The sequence below is a fragment of the Perognathus longimembris genome, chromosome 8, assembly GCF_023159225.1.
Source record: "Perognathus longimembris pacificus isolate PPM17 chromosome 8, ASM2315922v1, whole genome shotgun sequence".
Taxonomy (NCBI): Eukaryota; Metazoa; Chordata; class Mammalia; order Rodentia; family Heteromyidae; genus Perognathus; species Perognathus longimembris.
In genome coordinates, this window is record NC_063168.1 from 47,274,940 (window position 1) to 47,295,016 (window position 20,077).

General features: G+C 36.2%; 1 protein-coding gene across 3 annotated transcripts in view; it reads left to right on the forward strand.

The window, feature by feature from the left end:
• Srbd1 (S1 RNA binding domain 1) overlaps positions 1-20,077 on the forward strand; it is a 180,671-nt gene that overhangs the window by 144,771 nt on the left and 15,823 nt on the right. For all 3 annotated transcript variants that reach the window (XM_048353000.1, XM_048352999.1, XM_048353001.1), the window contains exons 17-19: positions 14,544-14,650; positions 15,810-15,986; positions 17,029-17,208. In XM_048353000.1, the coding sequence (XP_048208957.1) occupies positions 14,544-14,650; positions 15,810-15,986; positions 17,029-17,208 (464 nt within the window). The remainder of the gene's footprint in view (positions 1-14,543; positions 14,651-15,809; positions 15,987-17,028; positions 17,209-20,077) is intronic.

Genomic DNA, 20,077 nt, shown 5'->3' on the forward strand with positions numbered 1-20,077 from the left:
GAGATCCAACTCTTGGCTCAGGCTTGACAATTTCTGTTACCAGAGAATGGATTAGAGAGTAGTTCCTTCAGCTCTCCAGTTTCCATGCAAAATCACAGGTTCTTGAGGTCCCCTCAAAAAGAGCATTTCAGAATATCTGATAAAAAATAAAAAGGAGGGTCTCACCAGATGAAAATTGTATCAAGGACTTATTTTACTGTAATACAGTTAAAGTGGGAAGAAATGGAAGAGGACAATATTTCCTGCCTCGTGCAGGAAATGGGAGTTAAGACTAATAGTTTTCAGTTAAAAAGATGTGGGTTAAACTCTTTCTTGAACTAGAATTCTACCTAGAAACCATTTGCATGAGGATTTTCAGCTTGGATTGGGAGGGGCTGTGACCATGATCAGTCTTAATCTATTTCACTAAGGCATCTTAGGTTTTACTTAAAAATTTCTTCTTAGGAATTTGCTGTTGATTATGTTGCCTAAAAAGGTTTCCTATAATAAGTATTCAATCATGATTATAATACCTGTAGTAGTTCCATATTGCCAGTATCCTTTTATTTTAAGACAATTCTTTTTTTTTTGGCCAGTCCTGGGCCTTGGACTCAGGGCCTGAGCAGGACCCTCCCTGGCTTCTTCCCGCTCAAGGCTAGCACTCTGCCACCTGAGCCACAGTGCCCCTTCTGGCCATTTTCCATATATGTGGTGCTGGGGAATCAAACCGAGAGCTTCATGTGTAGGAGGCAAGCACTCTTGCCACTAGGCCATATTCCCAGCCCTTTTTTTTTTTTTATCATTTCTTTGTTGTCAGAGTGATGTACAGAGGGGTTACAGTTTCATATGAAGAGCAGTGGATACATTTCTTATCCAACTCGTTACCTCCTCCCTCATTTCCTCTCACTTTCTTCCCTCTGTTTCCCTCCCCCCCACCTTGAGTTGTGTAGTTGGTTTACACCATATAGTTTTGTAAGTATTGCTGTTACCTTGGTCTGCCTTTTTATTTTTTGTCTCTCTATTTTGATATTCCCTTTCCCTTCTCTAGTTCCAATACATGTATATACAATATCTAGGGTACCAAAATCAGTTACCATGACATCAGGGGTTAAACCATAGGAAAGAAAGACAAAAGACAAAGGGCATAATTTTACATAGTAAGTTAAAAATAACAATAGTGACAAACCACTTGTTTCCATAACTTGGAGTTCATTTCACTTAACATTGTCTTATATGTTCATATGTATGTAGCTGTTGAGCTATTGTGTTCTTTTGTTAGGATAATGCTAGAGGCCACCAGCACAATTTGTCATCACTAGAATATGGTACCAACCCAGATGCCCTTCAGTAGATGAGTGGATCAAGAAAATGTGGTACATATGCACAATGGAATTCTGCACCTCTATCAGAAAGAAGGATATGGAAGGACTTGGAAAAAAAAACCATACTGTCAAGAGACCCAAAGAAACATAGACTCTATGGTTTCCCTCATCGGGAATAATTAGAACATGACAACTCTTTCTTAAATTGAATCCCCAGCTTCAGCAGAAAGGATCTAAGGTTTAACCATTAGAAATTTGCCTCTGTTTCTTCTTTCTTTAAGTTTATCCAGTACCTACCATGTATTAAGAAGAATGTTGTTAAAAGGTAGGAATACAAACAATAGCCTATGTACCTAGAAAGCACACAAATCCACTAATGACCCAGTACTTAGAAAAACTGAAATTATAGTACTACCAAGTGTTCATTTATTACTTATACAGTATAACATGCAACAGATGACAGAAAGCAGAAAATGAGGAGTGGTATAAAGAGTTGAGGCAGAGTTTTGGAGCCCAATCCTCATTTCTATCCATGCAGAAAGCTAAGAGTGGATGGATGATTGCAAACCATCTCAAACACGTGGGTGGGTGCCCTATTGCCATGTCCATGTAGAGGAAGGGGACACACAAATAAAGGGAACCTTGCCATTCCATAACGACACTATAAATAATGACACTGTGGAAACATGCTGATCTGGTGCTGGCAGTGTTAGCCTCAGGTCTAATAGGAAAAAGTGAAATGTCTGTATTAATGAACTGGGGGTAATTCTTACCCAGCTACTTATCTGGCCACATACGTGTGTGTGTGTGTGTGTGTGTGTGTGTGTGTGTGTGTGTGTGTGTTTGGAGAGAATAAATTGTATTCTTAGAACTTACTACTAGAAATATTATTATGGGGGCTGGGAATATGGCCTAGTGGCAACACATGAAGCTACACATGAGCTACACATGAAGCTCTCGGTTCGATTCCCCAGCACCACATATATGGAAAACGGCCAGAAGGGGCGCTGTGGCTCAGGTGGCAGAGTGCTAGCCTTGAGCGGGAAGAAGCCAGGGCCTGAGTCCAAGGCCCATGACTGCCCCCCCCCACCAAAAAAAAAGAATTATTATTATGGAATCTTATTTCTGCAGTTTGAGAAGAAAGACTATTTTCTACAGCTTTGTATTAATATCACCTTTTTTCTGAATAATTATTTATTGTCAAAGTGATATACAGAGAGGTTACAGTTTCATACATTAAGGCAGTGGGTAATATCACCTTTTATCTCTACTTTCTGCCCTTTACACCCTTTTTCTGCCCTTTACACAAGAAGTTTACACCATAGGCTGTCAAAATGTTTGTATTTGAGGAGGATACTTCCCTGTCCCCTGGTTTTCAACCATAGTTTCTATACACTGTTGTAGTTTATTAGTAGGAAACAGTCTCTGTTGTGGCTAAATCTTTGCACCCTAAATTTTTTCTGCAGTCTGGTTTTATGACAAGACCACAAATATCTAAAACTAAAGTTTTACAGTAGAAATGTAGACTTTTTTGTGTCATGTCAGATCTAGTGTGTTGCTTTTAAGTGTGCATTTCTTCATGCCTGTGCCGTGAGCCGAGAATTATGTTTTAGCTGGTTGACCACATATGGGGCAGTGTGGTCCAGTTAAGTTATGTTAATATTTTTCTCATGTATGGTAAATTAGATAGTCCACCTTTTTGGTTTGGAAGTCTGTGTGCAAAACAGGCATTTAGGATTTATGGACCATTACTTAGCTAATATTGCCCAGTCCCCTCCACCATATCAACCTGTATCCACTAGGGGACATAAGAGCACCTGCTGGAAGACAGAAGGAAAGTTGGAACGGATTAAAATTTAGACGTAGACGGTTATGATCATACATGAAAAAAAGACTCACATTTATTGTCATGACTTATAAAGAGGTTATACATTGTAATTAAAATTTAAACACCACGGGAACTTTACCACAGCCCTTTTGCTAGAAATTAGGAATGAGACCAAGAAAACAGTGGATTTGCAAATTTGAGGCATCTAACTTGCTATTTTTCACATGGTCTACTGGAGTTGTGCTGAAAGTGACTGGCCTTGAAAATTATTGAAAGTAGGTAATTTGCATATATAATGTATATAGAAAATAATTACCTTTAGAATCAGGAGATGAGACATCTAAGGAGAACATTTATCATATTCCAGTGGATAAAACCTAGGAATATTCTTTACTTCACCCCCTCTAATACATAAAATATAGAAATGGTCTTTATTATTTATGGCTTTTATTTACAGTTAATTTTAAGTATATGTAATATAACTAAAATGCAGGGATTTTAAGTGGTAGTTTATTTTGTCTTTTAATTGGAGCACTCAATTCGCTAAATGTAAATGTTTGTATGACTGATCTAACATCTATTTCTGTTACAAGCTATTTGTCTCATCTAACTTGGTGTTCTACTCTTCCTTTTCTGACTTGCTTTGGTTAGAAAAATCAAATAACTTTTATTTTTTTATTTTTACTTCATTAGATTTTAGCTTTGTATTACTTTGTATTTTTTTCTTAGTGGTTATTCCAGGAATTATTTTTTGTATTCTTATCTTTTCACAGTCTACACTGGCTAATATGCCACCTCACCATCCTTCTCTGATATTTTCATTCATATCCCCAAATACTGTAGTATAATTTTTGCTTTAAATGCTTATATATTTTAATTAAAATTATAATGCATAGTCAGTTATAGTTGCAGTATATTTTCCATCTGTCAGTTTCTCCTAAATCTAAATATTGTCTTTAACATTTTTTCAAGAGTACAGGTCTGCTGGCAATTTCTCATCTATACAAAAATCCTTTTATTTTCTCTTCATCTTTGAAAGGTGTAGAACTTGAAGTTGAAAGGGTATATGTATGTAGGGGAGGTACATAGCACTTTAAAAGATGTCATACCATTGTCTCCTAGCCTTGCTTTTTTTCCCATAAGACTTTCACCTCCTGGTACTGTTGCTCCTCCATGTAGCATATGCCAGTTTCTGGTTTTTGTATTCTGGCTTTCTTTACTTTTTTTAAAAAAATATTTATTTCTTGTCAGTGATTTACAAAGGGGTTACAGTTTCATATGTAAAGCAGTGAGTGCATGTCTTATCCAACTTATTACCTCCTCCCCCCTTTTTCTCATACCTTCCCCCCTCCCCATTTTCTTCCCTTCCATGAGCCATACAGTTGGTTTACAGCATATACTTTTGTAAGTATTGCTGTTGCATTGGTTTGTCTTTTATCCTTTGTCTCTCCATTTTGATGTTCCCCTTCCCTCCCCTAGTTCTGTACCCAGGGTACAGAAATCAGTAACAGTGACATTGCATCAGGGGTAAAATCTTGGGGAAGAGACAAAAGAGAATGGCATAATTTCACATGGTACATTGAAAATAATAACAATAAGCCACTTTTTTCCATTACTTGGAGTTCATTTCACTCAGTATCATCTTATGTGTTCATATGTACATAACTATTGAGCTATTGTGATCTTCTGCTGGGACTATCCTAGACATGTACTAATTATTCTTAATGAGGGAAACCAAAGAGTCTATGTTTCTTTGGGTCTCGCTCACTTTACTTAGTATGATTTTTTTTCCACGTCTTTCCATTTCCTTATGAATGGGGCAATATCATTCTTTCTGATAGAGGCATAGAATTCCATTGTGTATATGGACCACGTTTTCTTTACTTCTGTTAAATGTTTTTCAAAGGGATAGGGAGGTTTTTGTTATTGTTTCTTGAAGGATTTGTCTGTTTAGTTCTCCTCAGGAATCAAAATAAGACAATTTATGCTCATCTTTCTTTCATGCTTACTAATTTGTTTTTCTCTGCTTCAATCTATTAAACACATCCATTAATTTTTTTACATGTTCACACACTATTTTTCAGTTATTTATTGTAGTTTCCATTGGTCTTCTGTTATTTTCCATCTGATCATTTGTAAACTTATTTTCTCTAAGAAGTCCTTGAGCTTTTTTCAAGTTCTAGTCTGCTGCTTCCAACATTTGGACCATCCCAGGTTGCTTTCTATTGAATGACTGACTTCCAGCCCCCATTGCTGTGCTGTAAGTCACACTGGTGTTGTGGACATTGTATATGCTATATTGCTAAGAATGCAAACGTCATTATTTCTTTTTTAAGGAATATTTAATTTTGCTATGACAATTATGTGATTTACCATCAGATTAAATTGAATCTGATATTGACTTTTAGAGCAGTTTTTAAAAATGGTTCAGAACAAAATTGAGCAGACTATATAGACAGTTTCAGTATACTTCACCTTCACTTAGGCTTAACCTCCCATAGAATCAACATCCAGCCAGCCAAATGTTACATTTATTACAGTCGATGAACCTATACTAACGCATCATGTCCACCAAAACCCATACTTTAAATTAGAGTTCACTTTTTATGTTTTTAGGTTTGGACACCTGTCCATTATTATAGTATCATACAGAATAGTTTACTCTTTTAAAAAAGTATGTGGCATGTGAACTCATCTCTCCCTTTCAGCCATTAAAACCAGTGCTTTTTTTCTATTGTCTTATTTTGCCTTTTTCAGAATATGATAGGAGTTTGAGTCATACAGTGTGTAGCCTTTTCAGCCTGACTTCTTTTAACGACTAATAAGCATTATAGGTTCAAATTATAGTTTGGTAGTTCTTTGGCAATGATGGAATTTAAACTCAGGGCTTTGCATTTGCTGCTAGGTAGGTGCTCTCCCAGCACTCTTTTTGTCCTAATTAATTTTGAGAGAGGGTCTTGTTCGGTGCCAGGGCCAGTCTGGCCGGTGAATCTTCTCATTATGCTTCCCACCATAGGTGGAATGACAGGCATGCACGACATCATACAACTTTTTCTGTTGAATTTGTGTCTAGCAAACTATCCCCATCTCCTCCCCCAACCCCCATCCCCAAGTATCTACCCCCTGGCTGGCCTTAAACTATTCTTCCCTATCTCAGCCTCCCAAGTAGCTAAGATTATAAATGTAAGCCACCACACCCTAGGCAGCTCATTGCTTTCTTTTTCTGATTAATAGTTCATTGCCTGGAGGAATGAAACCAGAGTTTATTCATTTGTTTACTGTCCACTGAAGAGCAATGCTGCATTGTTTCTAAGTTTTGGAAATTATAATACAACTATGACACTTTTTTATGGACATAAGTTATAGGTTATTTGGGTTAATACAAATTTGCACAACTACTGTTTGGGATTTTTAGCCATTTTAATAAGTATGTACTGGTATTTCATTAATGTTTTATTTTGGATTTCCCTAATAACATATTGTGAACCATCTTTTATATGCTCACTTGCCATCTGTCTATCTTCTTCAGGCTCTAGTTCTGGACTCTGTTCTGTTATTCCATTGATGTATTTATCTTTTTCTTTTTCATTTGTACCACACAGTCTTGACTACTTCAGCTTTACAGTTTGTCTTACCATCAGAATACAATAGTCCTCTCACCTTGGTAAGGAAGAACCCTTCATTATTTGCTTGGACAATCTGGCTCTCTTACCTGTCTGTATAAATTTTAGAGTCACTCTGATAATCTCCAAAATAACATGATAGAATTTTGACTAGGTTGTTTTGACCCTCTAGCTTGAGATAAGAAGAGCTAACATCTTGACAGTATTAAATTATTCTCTCCATGAACATGAATTTCCACTGTAATTCTTTGGTTTACTTCACCAGAGTTTTATAGTTTTCTTTATACAGCTATATATATGTATCATATACATATTTTAGATTTATATTTATACTTAATTGGATGTTCCTATGTTGTAATAAATTTTTAATTTCAGATGCCACGCATTCATATAGGAAAATGTATGACTTTTGTAAATTCACCATGTATTCTACATCCAGTGCTAGAATTTTCTGTTGATCCTTCATATTCTCTACATAAACACTTATGTCGTGGGTGAATAAACACTTCTTCCTTCTCAGTCAGTATATCTTTTATCATATTTTCTTGTCTTACTGTCTTTCAATATGGTGTTGAAAAAAAATGACATCCTTGCTTTGTCTCTGATCTTTGTAGTCTTTTACTACTTTCTTACCATTAAAAAAATGTTTTTATTTACTGCTAGGACTATCCTACACATATAGTAATTATTACCAATGAAGGAAACCATACAGTCTATGTTTCTTTGGGTCTGGCTCACTTCACCATAAGAATTTTTCCAAGTCTTTCCATTTCCTTATGAACAGGTCAGTATCATTCTTTTTGATAGAAGCATAGAATCCCATTGTGTATATCTACCACATTTTCTTGATCTGTTTATCTATCACGGTGCATCTGGATTGGTTCCATATTTTAGCTATGTACATATGATCACATAAGATGATGCTAAGCGAAATAAACTCCATGATATAGAAACAAGAGGTTTTTCATGGTTGTTGTTGTTGTTGTTGTTTTTTTGGCCAGTCCTGGGCTTGGACTCAGGGCCTGAGCACTTTCCCTGGCTTCTTTTTTGCTCAAGGCTAGCACTCTGCCACTTGAGCCACAGCGCCACTTCTGGCCATTTTCTGTGGTGCTGGGAAATCGAACCCAGGGCCTCATGTATACGAGGCAGGCACTCTTGCCACTAGGCCATATCCCCAGCCCCTGTTGTTGTTATTTTTAATTTACTATGTGAAATAATTTTTTTTCTCTAATTTTCTTACCCATGGTTTAGCCTCTATTGTCACTGTATTTGATTTTGGTACCCTAGCTATTGTATATATGTTTATCTGAATTAGGGAAGGGAAGGGGAACATCAAAATGGTGAGACAAAGGATAAAAGGTGAACCAATGCAACAGTAATATTCACAAAACAGTATGTTGGAAATTAACTGTACAACTGGTGGGAGGGGATTGGAGAAGAGGAAAGGTGGGAGAAAAATGAAGGAGGAGGTAACAAGTTTGACAAGAAATGTACTCATTACCTTATTATTATTATTTTTTTTTTGCCAGTCCTGGGGCTTGAACTCAGGGCCTGAGCACTGTCCCTGGCTTCTTTTTGCTCAAGGCTAGCACTCTGCTGCTTGAGCCACAGTGCCACTTCTGGCCATTTTCTGTATATGTGGTGCTGGGGAATTGAACCCAGGGCCTCATGTATACGAGGCAAGCGCTCTTGCCACTAGGCCATATCCCCAGTCCCCACTCATTACCTTATATATGCAATTGTAACCCCTCTGTACATTAATCCTTGCCAATAAAATTAAATTTAAAAAGAAAAGGGTTTTATCTAAAGGTTTGCTTTTGGGGTTTTTTTGTAGATTTTTTTTTTTATCAAATTGAGGATTTTTTTTCCCTCTCTCTGTTCTAGATTGTTGATTTTATCGTGAATGGCTTATTTATTTTTTCCTACATGCATTGAAATGAATAATGGGGTAACAATGTTTAAAGGAGATGTAATCATTACCTTACTATGTAACTATAACCCACCCTGGCTCATCACCTTTTCAATAAAGGTAAAATACAGAAACGATTATATGATTTTCTTTACTCTATGGATGTTATGAGTTCATCAATCAATTTTTGAATGTCAAACCAAACTTGCATACCCATGATAAGTCACAATTGGTCATATCATATAATTCTTTTTATATATGGTTAGACTTAATTTACCAGTATGTTTTTTACTTTGCAATAGCTGTCAAGAGATAACAACTTGTAGTTTTCTTTAAATGACTTTATATAGTTTTACTGGAGGGTAAAGAAAGGTAGCTTCGTAAGTTGAGTTAGTAAGTATTCCTTCTGCTGCTTCTCTTCCAGAAGAGATTGTAGAGAATTGCTATAATTGTTTCCTTAAATGTTTCAGAATTTACCTTTGAAAGTGTATTTCAGCAAGTACTGCTTTTAAAGTTTGTTAGAGGGAAAGTAGGATGACACTTACCCTAGGACTGGTAGAGCACGGCTGTCTGTGGCATCAACAAAGTTTCTGGAGTTTTCAAGGTAAAACCCCAGATACTGGATTTTTTACTTGTAAAACATCTAACACCTCCAAGCTCTGCAATCTTGGAGGTTTCTGTATAACCTGTGAAATTCAGGCAGCTGTATTTTCTCTGGCCTTGCAGAATTTTGTCCTAGTGTTCGGGGCATATGTACATCTTTATTAAATACAGAGCTCTGTTCTCGCTAATGTGTTCTGAAAATTCCAGTTGGGTCCACATCTTGACCTCTGGTTTATGCTTCCCCAGTCCAATAAGACTGCCATGCTCTGCTTAACAATGTAGAAATGTCTCAGCCTGAAGGCTACAACAGTTGTGTAGTTCATCTTATGTCATTTCTCTGTCTGGGATTATATTCCTGCCTTACCTGTGGTCTAATATCTAAAATTAATTGCAATATATTAAGATGCATATATGTAGGCCAAGACGCCACAAAGACTTGCACAGAAAAGCTGCTGGAGATTTGTGAGCCGAATGGAAATTCCAGAGGGTACACCATGCCCTGCAAGCATTTGAGTTTTGACCATTCAGAGTGTGGTAAACATCTGTGGGTGCTCATTTGATACCTTAAAAGGCCCATGCCTTAGGAGTAACCTCATGCAGGATAGTTAGGTTTTAAGAATTAGTTCACTGGTCTTTTGCAAAACATGCAAGACAATCATTGTTCCAACTATCTTTCTTTCAAGTTAGCCTAGATAATTGCCTTATACTCACATTACAAAAAAGTTTAAGTTCATGCAAACTGGATTTTTTTATGCTGTTATCAATTAAGAAGTCTTCAACATACCTCCTGTATGTTTTATCAGAAAAGGAATATTTGCAAAAGAGCCTCTTACTGGTTGTTGTTGTTGTTTGTTTTTAATATTTTCCAGGCCATGCTTCAGATCTAGATTTGGGAAAAACCTTCTAGTGTTCAAAGATGAATGTCCTTTGCTGTCTCTATTCCAGAGCCATATAAGTGTAGATTGTTCGTTACACAGTTTATTCATGTGAAAAATTAAAATGTTAGTGAGTTTTTTTTCTTTAAAAAGAATGTGATATCAGGAAGACTTTGTCATTTTTTGTTACCTTCCATTAGTTATACAGGGAGGGATTTCTTTATTACATTTCTACATGCTTCAGATCTTAAAAAAAATTAATTATCCTATTGTATGTAATAATCTATGACCAGTGGAGCCAGCATACAAGTTTTAAATGGTTAAAGTATTTCTATAGTTTTAAACACTGCCTTTGCCTTTTGAGTGCTGGATTTGAAGATTTGAGAAGGAACAGCTCTTATGCATACATTCTGTTTTCTCAGATGTTTCCCATTCTTCTATCAGTTCTGTCTTTTTTTTTTTTTTTTTTTTATCATTCACGTAGTCCCCTGGATGATTCTTTTAGATTGGCACATGCCATTCGAGGAGAGTAGCTGTGAGGTGAGGAAATAAACTTGCTGTGTTTAAAATTGGGTAGACTGCTTGTAAAGCTTTTTTACATCTTTAGTATTTTGCTGTGTTTTGTGTTCTGGTAGTAGTAAGAGGCAGGACAAGACAGGAGTAACAAATGATAGAGAAAATAGAGATTTAGATAAGCTCGAAAGTAAACTACCTTATATACCTAGAAAGTAAACTCGAAATGTAGTGTGGGAAAATGTAAAGTGAAATTTTGTAAACTCAAAATGTAGTGTGGAAAATGTGAAGTGAAATTTTGTTGCTGTGAGAGTTGTAGTCCGTGGTGTTACATTTGGAAGGAGACATAATTTTAGTGCTTTAGAACAAAATAAACCAGAGTAGTTTGATGAGCAGTTCTTCAGAAGTTTGTGGTAAAATAATAATAAAATTATGGATTCTGGCCTCAAAAAAGCTGATGAACATAAGTGATCACTTATATTCCTTTTTTTTAATCTCATAAAGTCTATGTAAAAATATGATGTCCCAAAAAGTATGTCCTTGAATTTGAGTCTGTTTATACAATTCAAACAACTTGCCCAAAAATTCATTGGGTAACTTCTATTTAAAGGCAGAATAATTAAGGCAGAATATTTAAAGGCAAGGATTATTAGCACAGCCAGTTGTTGAGGCCTCTCACTTCTTATTCCAGTGACTGTCAATGGGGCTGTGTGTCACATCTCATCCAGCTTTCAGCACATCTCAGCAGAGCTTCTCAAAAACATGAATGCTAATGATCTTTCCTGTACCTCTATAAACGAGACTGTGTCTGGTACCTAATAGTTTCTTAGAAAATGTTGGTAAATGAAACTTAATACCTCCACTTTAACGTCAAATATGTCATTATGGATATAGTATGGAACATCTTTCAGTATTCCCTCCCCAAATATAAAAAAAAATACTTTTAGAAAAATAGTAGCAATTTCTTAATTCCTTCCTGAGCACAAAGCCTGGAAGAATTTCAGTGAAATGCATAGTTTTAGTTGACAGCAGCACTTACAGAAATTTCTTATCATAGGTACCTGTTAGATCAATTAAGTTTTGCTTTGTTTTTGCCAGTCCTGGAGCTTGAACTCAGGGCCTGAGCACTGTCCCTGGCTTCTTTTTGCTCAAGGCAAGCTAGCACTCTGCCAACTTGAGCCACAGTGCCACTTCTGGCCTTTTCTATATATGTGGTGCTGAGGAATCAAACCTAGGGCTTCATGTATAGGAGGCAAGCACTCTTGCCACTAGGCCATATTCCCAGCCCCACTCAGTTAAGTTTTAATTCAGTATGTTATCTTGGACCATTTTCTTTTTTTACCAGTCATGGGGCTTGGAACTCAGGACCTGAGCACTGTCCCTGGCTTCTTTTTGTTGAAGGCTAGCATTCTACCTCTTGAGCCCCAGTGCCCCTTCTGGCTTTTTCTGTTTATATGGTGCTGAGGAATTGGACTCAGGACTTCATGCATGCTAGACAAGTGCTATACCACTAAGCTACACTCCCAGCCCTCTTCGACCTTTTTTATATAAGGTATTTTGATGAAATAGTCAGGCCCCTATCTACCATATGTATTAAATTCTAGAATTATAAAACTTTACTTTAAAAAATCAAGTTTATTTTAAATGTACTCTTTCCTACTTAAAATGGCTCAATTCATGGCAAAGATTACTAAATGGGAATCAATATTTTCTCTAAACATGGTTGCTGTTTCCTACTCTCAGTCTGGTAGTGGTATCTGCCTCTGTAGTTCTTACTTCATGATTCTTTTTTAAGGGCCATTTGTAGTAACGGAGCTAAAATACTACAAAATATTACACTTTGATAAAAGTGATTAAAGCTTGAAATAAAAACCCCAGTGACAATAGAATATGGCTCTGAAAAGAAATACTATATAACCAAGGAGCTTGGAAGCATACAAGGCAATACTGAGCAGAAATCTTATGCCTGACTCAGTGTAAGAGTGATTGAGAAGGAAGAACTCTTAAAATGAAGACATTTTAGGAATATCCTAACCAGCTTAGGTCATTATATGATTTTTTAAAATTCCAAATATGTTTAAAACATCTCTTTCAATATTTAAAAAAGCGGTAAAATTTTAAGCAACAAAAGCATTGGGTCATCATTTAATTGACCACACAATTGCATTCTTAATGATATATCAAATAATGATGATTCATATAAGCAATACTATTTGATGAAATATGATAGTTTTTTAAAATGTACAGTTTGCCATATGTTAAGTGTTCTTCCTCCTATTATAACTTAATGTTTTCCTATGAACAACTAAGGAAACTGGGCATGGTGGCACATGCCTATAATCCTTGCTACTCAGAAAAGGCCTACAGATCCAGCGTTTAAGGTTATTCTTGGCAAATGACCTCAAAGTTAAAGAGACTCCATCTCCAAAACCTAATACAAACAAAAGGACTCAGGGTATGATTTAAGTGGTAGAGTATCTGCCTATTATGCCCAAGGCCCCAAGTTTAAGTCCTAGTGCTCTTGTTTCCATTTCTTGGAGTTAATTTTAATAAATATCATTTTATATGATCATATGCACATAGCTCTTGAGCCTTTGTCATCCCCTCCTACAAATATCCTCCTTTGATCTCACTGTGTGAATGTCCTGTGTAATTTATCACGTTCAAGTTTTTTTTTTTTTTGTCTTTTACCATCCAGAGTTTTTACTTGTAGATTTATAGACACATTCTAGTTACAACCAATGAGGGAAATAATGCAACCTATTTTTCTTTGAGTCTGGATTACTTTGCTTAATGTATTTTTTTCCAGTTCTTTCTATTTCCTTAGAAATGGCACAATATCATCCTTTTTTATGGAAGCATAGAATTCCATTGTGTGTGTGTATATATATATATATATATATACACACACACACACACCACATTTTTGTGATTCATTCATCCAAGAAATGTAAACAAGGTTTTTTTGGTTTTGTTTGTTTTTCTCCTTTGTTGCTGGTTTTGTTTTCTGGCTTGTATGTAAGTTTATCTGTTTGGGGGAGTATATGGGAGGAACACAGAAATGATGCGACAAAGGGTGCACAAATGCAGCAATGATACCCACTAGATACTATATTGAAAATGAGGGGGCATCAGGAGGGAAAAATGGGGAGAAAGTGAGGGAAGGAGTGACACTGTTCAAAAGAAATGTACTCATTATCTGACTTACATAATTGTAACCGCTCCATATACCACCTTACAATAACAATAATTTTTTTTGACCAATACTGGGCCTTGAACTCAGGGCCTGAGCACTGTCCCTGGCTTCTTTTTGCTCAAGGCTAGCACTCTGCCACTTGAGCCACAGCACCACTTCTAGCCGTTTTCTATATATGTGATGCTGAGGAATCGAACCCAGGGCTTCATGTATTCTTGCCACTAGGCCATATTCCCAGCCCCAACAATAAAAAAATTTAACTAATTAGAATTTAAGGAAAAACAGCTAGTATACCTGGAGAGCTTGTTAAAATGTAATTTTTTAGGCCCCATCCTAGATCTACTGATACAAAAATGTGGGTGTTGTACCCAGTAGTTACATTTTAACAGTGCCTACTGGTGATTTTGTTGCAAGCTAAATAAAGCTTGTGAAGTACTTCTCTAGGCAGAATTTCAGATAAGGGAAAAATACTAATTGTTAGACTCAAAACATACATATGAGCAGCTTACATGTAAGAAAACATGGATTCCTTAAGTTCAGCTGAATTACATCTGCTAGCAATGTGTTTAGGAGGCGTGAAGAAATTTACCATGGTATGTGTTAGTCAACTACCAGTAAAGTAAGTATGGGCAGAATTATCAAGTAGTCCAAAAACTGTGTTGCTATTGATTGATACTTGGCCTTTGTCTTTTCAGCATGATGTATCTCAGACTTTACTCAAGGCAACACTGGACAGTGTGGTAGAAGAATGTGTGAGCTTTGTGGGAGTAGACATTAACATCTGTTCTGAAGTTTTGTTAAGGTGAGACAGGTCTATGGCTGAAGATCACAGAATCCTGAGTCTGTCTCTTAGTCCCCAAATTTTCCAGAACCTAAAAGCATGTGTGTTTGTCAAGTGTAGAAAATCCATGGGTTTGTATATCACTTTAGATAATCAGTCAGAGGAAGACATCATTTAAGGAAAGAATTGTAGCAATTCACATTATCATTTTTAATATTGCAATCGAAAGTGAAGTGCATATGGAAACCATTGAGTGTATTAGTGTCACTAATAGAATTTAAATAAGGTTAACATGGAAAAGAGATGCTTCCCACTACATGAGAATAAACTTTTTTCCATTAGTGCAGTCTCTTGCATACATCTGTTAAAGTTGAAAGTAACTAAAAGATGATAAATCCTGAAAGTTCAAGATATGGTTACCATATTTTCACCCTAATTCTACAAGTCACTTCTCCCTAAGTTTCTACCTAAATTTATTCCCCCCGTGACTATCGAAGAGCTACTTGTTTTGTTGTTGTGCGTAGTCTTGGATTTATTACACAAGTCTACTGATGTAGCATGAAATTCCCAGAGCTAGAACTTTCTAACTGAAACAGATATAGTGGAAAATGCCATTTTAAAAAAAAGGTATTACTTTTTTACCATAGCTACAACCATTTCATAATTCCATATCTGCAATTCCATAATAAAATAATAGACTCCTTGAACTCATAATCTTTTAATTAACATCAACCAAACTACCTAACCCTATAGTTTTATTCTAATCTCAACTTTTCATGGAAAAGTACCTTTTTAATAGGTTAACTCTATATAGATGAGACCTGGTAGGTAGGGGGGAAAAAGTGGTACAACACAAATGCATCTGTTATAATATCTATTGCCTGCTGCTAAGTCTTTGTAAGCTCAGCTTAAGTGTACATAAATATAGGGAATGTGAATAGAGTAGAAATATTATGCATTTTCTTGCTAGAATTTTTGAGAGCAACTAGTTTTATTGCTGTTTTGCATTCTGTCATCCTTTCCTCTTTGTCCTTTTGATTTAACTCTGTTTTAGATTAACTTAGACACATGACAACAAGTAATTGCGATTGGTTTTATGATTCAGATGTTTTAGATCATTGTCTTTTTAGATGAGATCTTTTCCCACTTTACTCATATTGTTTGGTTATTTCATTTTTAGGCATATTGCAGGACTCAATGCCAACAGAGCCAAAAATATTATTGAATGGCGAGAGAAAAATGGGCCCTTCATCAACCGGGAACAGCTGAAGAAAGTGAAAGGGCTGGGTCCCAAATCCTTCCAACAGTGTGCTGGCTTCATCAGAATCAACCAGGATTATATTCAAACATTTTGCAGGTGAATACAAATGTGTACAATTCTGATGATATTGACTTCTCTCATTATTTTTACCCAGCCCACTGACTGCATTAATTCTAGATACTGCTTTTTGTAGTCCATATTATCATTTTCCTTGAATCCATTGATTTTTCTGGAGTTTATCTTAAGAAATTGTTTCTAGAAAGGGAGTTGATGAAATTCTTACATGTCTAGAAATGATTTTAATGTTTCCTCCTACTTGAATGCTAACTGGGTTAGGCATATTATTCTAGATTTGAAGCCATTTTTTCTCATTACTTTTGTGACGTTGTTCCTACTATGTTCTGACACCTAATGTTTGCCAATAAGAAATCTGATGCTCGTCAGTTGTGGGGCTTGAACTCAGAGTCTGGGAGCTTTCCCTGAGCTGTTTTGTTCAAGACTATCTTACTACTACCAGTTAGAGCAACAACACCACTTGTGGTTTTCTGGTGGTTAGAGATAAGAGTCTCACAGACTTTCCTGTCCAAACTGGCTTTGAGCCCAGATCCTTAGATCTCAACCTCTTAAGTTGCTAGGATTACTGGTGTGAGCCATGGGCATTCAGCTCTAATTTGAGTTCTTTTTGAAGTAACTGCTTTATTTTACTTTCTTGAAAAAAAAATGATGCATATTCTGGTGTCCCATAACATATCAACTGAGTATATCAACTGAGTCTTTCCTTAAAGTACATCCTATTCTGTTTTCTGACTTTTGAGAACTTACATTTTTCCTCAGCTCACTGAAATCATCATCACCATTTTATTACTATTTTACTTCCCTCCATTTTTCTGTTTTTCTCCTACAATTCCATTTGCATAGCCTTGATCCATTAAGAATGTTTTTGGCTTTAAATAACAAAGTCCTATTAAATGTGGTTTAAGCAAATAAGTGGTAGTTTCTATGAAGCTGTAGTTGCTGCTTGTATATAATTTGTGTGGCCAAGAAATAGGCACATCTTTAACTAACATCTCTTTTCTTTTCTGTCCAACTTCCCTCTTCTTAAAATTTGTTTGATCCTGGTTTTAAATGACTGCACTAGTCAGCAAACTGTATCTTCAGACCAAAGTCACAGAGTTGCTGTGACATCTTCAGCAGGTGTTGAGGTCACAGGTGAGAAGCAGGCGAAGAAGAGGAGCAAAATGACAGTGGATGTTGTACTGAAGCCAAATCCTTTGGACCAGACATGTATTCACCCAGAATCATATGACACAGCAATGAGGTAAGCCTGAGGCCCCTGGGAGTATTCTCCATGCCCAGAGTGAGTTCTCTGCAGCAAATGGCCTTGCTTTGGCATAATGGAAACTGAAAAATATGACCGTGTTTAACATGACAACATTTTTTAGAAGTTCTGCATTGTTGAGTTATGTGGCACATTATTTTATTTCAGTGAGGAATGAAACCATTATTTCTGGAGCTGTGTCAAGCTAATAAACCCTGCTTCTAATGGTGAAGTGTGTGTAATGGAAATTGCATGGCACTCTGCTCTGTTTGTTTTGGAAATTAACAAGACACAATTGACTAGCACCTGGCATAAACTTCTGCTTTTCAAAAGATAAAGCCATTTTGAAAGTATAAACAGCCAACTCAGATTTCCTAAGAAGCACTGCCCTGATAGGTTTTTACAGGATGGAAGAAATAATGTACTTTAGAGAGTACACATTAACACAGAAAAATATGGGGAGTTTTTTTTCAGTACAAGAGATGTTTAATGTAAGCATTAAAAGAGAAACTTGTGGCACTTTGGGGGAGGGGCGATAAAGGGTGGGGGGCAGTTCTAGGGTTTGAACTCAGAGCCTCAAACTTCCTAGCCAGATATTCTACCTCTGGAGCCACATCCTCAGTCCTTTCTGCATTAAATTATTTTGAGCTGTAGACTGGAATTTTTGCCCTGGGGAGCTTTGGACAGTGCTCTTCCTACATCTACCCCTTATGTTGGACCACAGGTGTGAACCACTATGCCTAGTTTGTTTGTGAAAATGGGTCTCCCTAGCTTAGTGCCTAGACAATCCTCCTCACCTCTGCTTCCTGAGGAGCTGGTATTATAGATGTTAGCTACCACACCCAGCCCCAAGAGCTAAGGGGTTTCAGTGTAATATGTCAGTTTAACATGTGTCTTGATCATTCCCATTGTCACCCCTTTCCTCATTCTTCCTTCCATCCCAAAACCTACCCATCCCTTCAGTTTATCAGCTTTTTAACTGAGTGTCAGTGGTTCATACCTGTATTTCTAGCTACTCATAAGACTGAGATTTGGATCATAGGGATTTGAAGACAGCTTAGGCAGAAAAGTTCATGAGGCTCCATCATCAAAATAACCAGCAAAAAGTTGACTACAGGTATGCTCAAGTGGTAAAGGGCCAGCCAATTAAGCAAGCCCAGCAAGCAAGATTCTGAGTTCAAACTCTGGTACTGGCAGAAAGAAAAAAGAAACCAGCTTTTCAATAGCACATTTAGTTAGCTTTAATTTTTCAGTTAATTCAAAACCAATGACTTACTACATAACCAACCTATTTTAGTTTTTGGATGCATTTCAGGAAAATTCCCAACACTAGTACACTGTTAAGTTCTTCAGCATGCATGCAATTGGGTGGTCCCCCCCCCGCCCCCCTGCATGTTTGTGCATGCATGTGTGTTAGTCTTAGAGCTTGAATTTGGCCAAGGTGCTGTCCCAGATTTGGTTTTGCTCAGTCCTTATTTTAGCTATTCTAGTGTTTGTACAGTAATATCTGAAATTTTCATTTGTATTTCCCTAATGATCTTGAGTGCTTTCACATATGTTGCTTAGCACTTGTATGTCTTCTTTTTTGTAACATATGTTCATATTATTTGGCCATTTTCTAACTGATTCATTTGCCTTTATGCTAGTGAACTGTGAGAGTTTTAAATTTAAATATACATTACATTTATGTGCATATATGTATATATACAATATATATATAAATGTTGTGTCTTATAGGAATTGTATTTTGAGAGTTTGTTGTTTGGGAAGATGTAAGGGTACACATGGATCCCTACACTTCTTATGGTAATTCCAACATTTCCTTGGGAACTAAAGTAGCCTAGTGTCTTACTTTGCATTTTTGTTTGTTTCTGTGAGTATGTTTATTATGGCTTATAGATTTTTTTCTGTTTTAAACAGAAGTTCATTTGTTTCTACATATCCCTTTTACTAAAAAGCTAGATGATACAAGAAGCATTATATACGTAGACTTGTTAAAATGAAACCTCCATATGCAACTAACTGATATATTTTAAAAGGCTAGATTATAGCATTTCATCTTGATTTCAGCTATCACTTAAAATAATTGTTCTTAGTGATAATTCTTGTTTTTGATTCCTAGAAGTAGTATTGTTCTGCCAAAAGTTTGAAGGCGTTTGTGATTCTTCTCATACATCACCAAATAATTTACTGGTTTATAATGTGATCAGCTGTTCTGTATGATTGGACAGCCTTGATTTCTTCTGTTAGACAGGAGTTTTCTGCCTGTTTTCATACAGACCAGTTTTCACATGTAGAAGTTAAATGCTATACTGGCTATTTCTGTTCTCTCTCTGCTTCCTTTGGGAGTAGCTGTATTTCTCAGAAACAGGTACTTGTAGATACTGCAGAAAAAATTTCTTTTGTATGCAGTTTACCTCTTGAACTTTAAAATCTGTAGATAAAATTGGTAATTTACCCAATTAAGTTTGCCATTCTTATTATCTATTTTGGAACTATAATAGCCACTTTCATGATGACTATAATAGTCAGTTAGTCTATATATCACTCATTATAGGTAATTCATATTCCCATACAGTTCACACAAGTGTCTTCCTAAGGAAGAAAAAATTCCATTTAGGGTATGATTGAGTCATCATTAGTTTGACTTCAGTTCTGTAATTCTGTTGCAGTAAATCACATTTTTTTGTTTTATCAGCAATATAATGGGAAAGTAAATGGCTTAATGTCATTATCGATAGAAAAATGTGAAATATGACTTTTTGCTTTTGCATTTATGATACTCTCATATTTATATTTTGGGAAATTGAGGTCATGGTCTTTTGTAGCCTGAGTTATTTAATGATTTTAAAAAATCAACTTTTATTTA